The following is a 6,513-nucleotide window of genomic DNA, read 5'->3' on the forward strand; positions in this document are numbered from 1 at the left end:
TTCATTTAATTTCAATAGAAAAAATAATATACGATGTAAATTCGTTTATTTCCAGTCAAATTACAAATTAAATTAAAATTAAATTCAATAAACTTAAAATTAAATTAAACGTATTCCTTCAAATTATCAAATACAGCCGCAAGTATAAGCGAAGTTCCAAAAATCGTGGGTGGTTCCGTGGCAGAGGATGGACTGTATCCTTATCAAGCTTCGCTTCGTTTTAAAAACCGTCATTTCTGCGGAGGATCGGTGTTAAACGAAAGATGGATCCTAACAGCCGCTCATTGTTTATCAAGGTTAACGCTAGTAATATTCCAGCCGAAAAAACAAATAAAAATTTTTATTACCCATTCTACAGCTATAAATATATCATTTCAGTTTCAATGACACAGCAATAGCCGTCGTGTTAGGTTCGAACACTCTGGACAATGGTGGCGACGAATATCAATCTGAAAAAGTAATTGGTCATCCAAAGTACAGTTCTGCATTGATCAGAAACGATATTGGATTGATCAAGTTAAGTAAAGACATTGTTTTCGGTGACAAAGTGAAGCCTATCTCGTTACCGAATGAGAACTTCAGTAAAGTGGATTATCCTGCTGTATTATCCGGTTGGGGAACCACAAGCGTAAGCATCAACTCTTTTTCATACATAAATTTGTCAATTTTCTATATTATAAAAACCATGTTACTTATATCGTTGTAATTTTTCGTTTTTTCATTAAACGTGCGTACTAATTACACACTAACGACCAAAAGTATCCTGGACAGACACCAAACGAGCTCTATCACATTCAACTGAGCGTGATCGATCAGAAAGAATGTTTAAACGCTAGCTTTCGCATCACCGACGACAATATCTGCACACTTAACAAGAGGGGTGAAGGCGCTTGTCACGTAAGTGCATTCACGTCTAGTCGAGCACTCGAGAAGAGGGCCCTTTCACGTCAAAGGATCCCTCAACTAAAGCGGCACTTTCTTTTTCTTTTTTTTCTTATTTGTAGTCCGTCGCGAAAACCGTGTCGACGAGAGCGTAACAGTGAACACCATTCCGTTCCACTCACCTAGTCTGAAAGAATTACTCTAAAGTACACGCGGGATGTATCGCGTGCGCCCTTAACTTACTTTCTCCTTACAATCGAACGGGGGAATCCCATTCTTCTTATCCTCCTTCCTCGAACGAAACGTATCGATACTTTCCACTTCGATCAATCGAATATTACATTTCTACGTTGTTTTTGCGATACAGAATTTTGTAACGTAGGAATATCTGTAATTACGTAATAATTATTTTACCAAATTACCGAAGAATGCAATTTTTTTCTTTGCGTTAAATAATTATGGAAATGTGATATTTATGTGTATTGTTATTGATTTTTTTAACAGGGTGATTCTGGCGGTCCTTTGGTCGCCGACAACGAACAGATCGGTGTAGTATCCTGGGGAATACCGTGTGCAAGAGGTCGACCGGATGTCTTCACCCGTGTCTACAGTTATGTTGACTGGATCAGGGGTCACGCTGAAAATAAGAGTTAGAGAGATGATTGAATTTAATTCAATTACGATGAAGTGAATATTACTGGACGGATTACGTTTACTTTTATACATGTGATTTTTGAAGGAATACAATTTTTGAAATAAATCATTTCCATTTATGATAAATATTATTTAATATTTCTTTAGCGTTAACTAAGAGTGAAGGGAATATTAAAATTAAAAAAAAATAAGAACGCGAGAATCCTTGAAGTAAAATCGTAAACTGAACGAGAGACGAAACAAACGTGCCTGAAATTAATAACCGGAGAAGTTGCTTTGTTGTGTTTTGCAAAGGATCAATTTACAGAACGATCTGTTTTCAATTTTTTTTTTTATTGATTTACAATTCTTTGTGCGTCGTTTATTGTTTCACATTTTTCGATGTTTTTCAAATTGCACACGCACTTGCAATTTATGCTAAGTTGCACAAGCTGCAACGCGTCCTACGCTTATGCAAATGCACTTTAAGGTGACACTAATTTTACGTCTCGTATGCACGAATTAATGTCACACGTATCTAATGCGTTCAATTAAATAGAATATTTAGGCGGGATGTAACATTTATCTGGGAGAAAAACATGATCTATTGCGAGCACAGTTGCTATTGTGCATAAAGAATACTATTTCATACGGAATTAAAGTTTGCTCATTTCGTATTTCGCGCTAGAATTCGTGTCCTTATTTAAAATTTTCACATTACGTAATTGCACTAAAATTCAAAAAAATCAAATAAAAATTCTGCGAGAAAACAAAATTACAAGATTTTTATTTCAAATATCACACTGTTAATTTATTTCTATTTGTAATCGTGCGACGGGTGAAGTTAGGGAGCGGTAGGAATCAAAGGTATCCTTGGAATTAGAATGCAGTAAAAAAATCTTCAATCGCAATTTCGGTCAAGCGTCGAATGACCTGAATTCAGTGGCGCATGCCCAAATTCTGTGCATCGAAAATCGTTTCAGGAGTAAAAAGGATGCTGCACATAGTAACACATCCTCAGATCTAAATTTTCGATATTTTACGATGTCTCAAAATTATTTCAAACCTTCGTCGATATCGACGATCAATTTAAAAAATTTTTTAATAAATAAATTTAATAGTAAATATATCTAATCGATCTACGACAATGAAATTTCTTCGCGATTGAAATCTTACGAAGTTCACGACACCTTTCGTAAACCCCTCTGGCTACACCACTGTTAGCACTTATTCAAAGATTGCCAACATCGAGGCCAAGGATGCGCACTGCTACCCCGACCTCGTCAATGTTTACATTGCGTGTGTTTCTATGACCAATTGCCAATCTTGAAAAAGCATAGAGCCTAAAACGGGGAGCGACACGGATATAGTTATTTTTCGAGGATCCGTTTGAAAACGATCCTGATTCGATAGAATAAGAAAAGAAAACCCTGCAACGTGTGTACGACTAGCGCTCATCTGTCTTGTTACGTATGTATGACCTAAATCGTGGCGCGCATGCGTAACCGAGCAAGGACAGTTTCGAGGGTGTTTTCATCCCCTGTTTCTCGTGTCTCGCGAATTTCTCAGTCCCGTGTCTGTTCGTGGGATTTTGCGAGAAAAACAGTGGTGGCGTGAAAGACGAAGACCGGTGGCCGTGCCACCTGCTGGAGCTTAACGTACATTGTCTGAAATCGATATCGCCATCCTTGTCTTTCGTCTTCTGAAACAATGTCATTCTAGTAGCTTGCACAGAAGAAATACGAGCGCGATGGAAACTGTACACGGAGGATTGTGTTAAGAGTTGTGTTAAAACCTTCGGTGTTTGCTGTGTGAGATATAACGAACGCTGACCTGTCATTGTTGTCAAATTGCCACGTAAAGACGCGATAATCACCGCGAGACCGTTCCGTTCGAACGCTATTAACGAGATAATTTAATAACATAGAGTGTGTTAAAGCATTGTGCGCGGAGAAGATAAAAATTCATATGCGCGGCACGACTCTCGAAATTACAATATTCATTGACCATAAAATTGACGAGGGTTAACGCACTGATAAACATATCGTTCATACGATATCACCGTGGAAGCGATACAGCACTAATACGGTTTCGGTTCATGACATGTATCGGGGATGCATTTGTTGCACACGCCAATTCTATTGTTTACATTTAAAAAGTGTGACAACTATTATTAAATAAAATCTGCAAACGCATCTGTTTTATCTTAATGTGCACGCCTTTTTACACGCCCTGACGTTGTACGGTTCTTCTAAATAGAGGGAATATATAAATGTTTTATTATGCTTCGGCGTCTTACGTTCGTAATGGAAAATCAGACGCTCGACATTTGAATATAGTTTGCTGGGAAATGCTGTTGTAAACAGTCGTACAATATCCAAGGATCCTATTGCACTTGAATTGCTGTATCATGGTGCTTTGTTAGTGTGCATATCACGCCTGTGTAATATCCTTGGGACGCCATAAATAATATATCGCGCCAATACATTGCTTGTATAAAAATAAATTATCGTCTGAATTTATCAAAGGAAGCTTCATGAGCTGCTGTCCATTCATGTAAGTATGTGACGAGCTTTTCTAAGAGACGTGTATACGCACACAAGTATGTAAGTTTACACAGTTAACACGATAGTACGTGACTCGCATTTTAGGGGTTGATAAAAATGGCGATAAAAATATGTATTTACGCCTCGCTTTAAAACATTGTATAATGGAGAATTGATTTATAAATGAATTAGCTGATTCTCTAAAATCTATGCCGTTATATAAAGTCCAAAGAGAAAGTAGAATTTTTTATCATAAAGCAAATATTTGTACGAATATTGTTTTTTCCACGTTTTATGTTTATTCACATAGCGTTTGTAAAAATCAATAGATGAGCATATGGCAAATTTATACGTTCGGTAAACTCTTTAACGAAACTTTTCCAATTTTCTGTCATTCTGCTTTCCACCGATACGCAGTAAACCGAAATAACTTTTTTTAACAAAGCGATAAGTTTCTAATCGGAGATAATTATCGAGTACGAGTGAAATCGTGAAAACTTGGGGAAAAAGACAGCAAGTTCTAAGTACATTATAAGGTGAATGTTATGCTGCATATAGATGAGAGAGTTTATGAAAACATGAAATTCGTGACTATAGAAAACACACAGCTGTCCGAGGGCCGGCTGTAGCAAGTGCATGTAAGTAAGCAAAGCATACACATCACAGCCGCTACACCTTTTAACGGGCGACTGCGCAGTAGACAATTCAGCCGACTATGTGGCCGTGTACCTCGCACAAGCATACCAGGCATTTCTCCGTCTTTGTATCGCCGTTGGTGCTGTGCGCCTCCTTACCCTTCAGCAGACGCGTGTATCTTTCTTTCTTTATCATCGCTTTCTCCTATACATTTCCTCTCACTCTCGTGGTAAAAGCTTGACGGTGCGCCAATACTCAGGGACGTATTATCCCGCGCGCAGCGTGTAACAAGCTCTTCGACATAACATTTTATAACAAAATAATCCACTCTTGCACTATTTACGCTATGCTTGCTCATTTGGCGTAAATCGTGACGTATTAAAAACTCACACACGAAAAGTAACGCACACGTCGGTGTTATCTATTCACGATATTTACCAGAAAAATGCCCTTATCTATTCAGTCCAATTATAAACAGGAAATCATTTTCACCGTCGTGATTCGAACAAATCAATCAGTGGAAATTGTAGTTTATAAAGGTCTTATCAGGACGGGCTTATGTTGGTTAAAGAAGATCTCGCAGAAACGTAATAAACGAAGAAAGGAAGAAACGCATCGCGGTAAATCATAGCCACGGGCACCCGCATAGTATACCTATCATTTCGTCCCTGGTAGTGGTGCCGGCTGTGGATGCAGGCGAGAACGTGCGCAGCTGTAAAACGTGAGTCGCTGCGCTCCGCAGCTGATGCGGTTCGTTCTTATCCGTGTCTGTATTTGTTTGGAAAAATGCGACAGAAGAGCGATGAATTTCGAGAGTGTTATTGTTACCGTCTCAAGGGGGTAGGCACATACGCGAATTGGAATATGTACTGCGAGTGATAATGACATATAATAGGGCAGACATTCGAAATGACATTCAAGACTCGCAAAGACAAACAATCACGAATCTGAAGTAAAGACAACTTTAAAGTTTGATAAGGTTGTTTTTTGCGTTCAATTATTAACGTGGTTCGAAAGTTATGTTCAGTACGTCAGACAGGATATAAAGATTTATCCTAGCAACAATTTTCGTGTCGAGGACAATCGGTATCAAGGAAGGAAGATAGACAATGAGTTCTCATCGGCATATGCTTTGTGTTTAGTGGCTCACTTACTGTGAAAATTATAAAAGGAAGTGTCGTGTTTATGGATAGCATTTTGTGCTAACGAGTGTTTTCTTTGTGGTAATTGATGTTAAATAAGAAAGAAATGCATCAAGTAATTTCATTTAAAAAAGTGAACATAAAAAAAAATTTGACGTAGAAAGTTTCTTACTTTGATAGTTCATGGGAACACGGTGTTTTTGTTGCTACCATACATTTTGACATTTAAATTCTTCGGCAAAGCGGAATTAAAAAATGCAATTTAGAAGAAAATTATCCGATAAATCTATTAGTGTTGTTCAGTTTATTTGGTAATCAACATTTATGCGGGAAAAAGAGGTATACTCCAAGCGTGTACAGACACCCCGCTAAAACGTGTACAATGTAACGGATGTATACATTTCTCAAAGCAACGACAGGGCTAACTCCATTATGGAGGCACTGCGTTTAGCTATACAGTGAGTTTATTATTTAATAAATGTTTTTATGAATAACTCGCCTTAATATGCTCGATATTGTGGGATACCTTCATTACTTGTTCGTTGTTCATAGTCAAAAAATCAAAGCAGACTATAAATGACAAAGTGCATCTACTCGTTTGCGATTTCTAGCTCGGTAAATTTTTACGACACCCTGTATAGTTTTTATTCTTAGAAAATTATGGAAAATAGAAT

General features: G+C 37.7%; 2 protein-coding genes across 2 annotated transcripts in view; both read left to right on the forward strand.

Annotated features, from left to right (window-relative positions):
* Positions 1–1,536, forward strand: part of LOC108572095 (chymotrypsin-2-like) — a 9,310-nt gene extending 7,774 nt beyond the window's left edge. The window contains exons 3-6 of the mRNA XM_017934287.1: positions 144–296; positions 379–628; positions 760–897; positions 1,387–1,536. Of these exons, the coding sequence (XP_017789776.1) occupies positions 144–296; positions 379–628; positions 760–897; positions 1,387–1,536 (691 nt within the window). The remainder of the gene's footprint in view (positions 1–143; positions 297–378; positions 629–759; positions 898–1,386) is intronic.
* Positions 1,537–6,112: 4,576 nt separating this feature from the next.
* The window catches only part of LOC108572096 (tripartite motif-containing protein 2-like), a 3,521-nt gene continuing 3,120 nt past the window's right edge, over positions 6,113–6,513 (forward strand). The window contains exon 1 of the mRNA XM_017934288.1: positions 6,113–6,297. Coding sequence (XP_017789777.1) covers positions 6,272–6,297 — 26 coding nt within the window. The 5' untranslated portion in view covers positions 6,113–6,271. The remainder of the gene's footprint in view (positions 6,298–6,513) is intronic.

Source organism: Habropoda laboriosa, unplaced genomic scaffold, assembly GCF_001263275.1.
Source record: "Habropoda laboriosa isolate 0110345459 unplaced genomic scaffold, ASM126327v1 scaffold110, whole genome shotgun sequence".
Taxonomy (NCBI): domain Eukaryota; kingdom Metazoa; phylum Arthropoda; class Insecta; order Hymenoptera; family Apidae; genus Habropoda; species Habropoda laboriosa.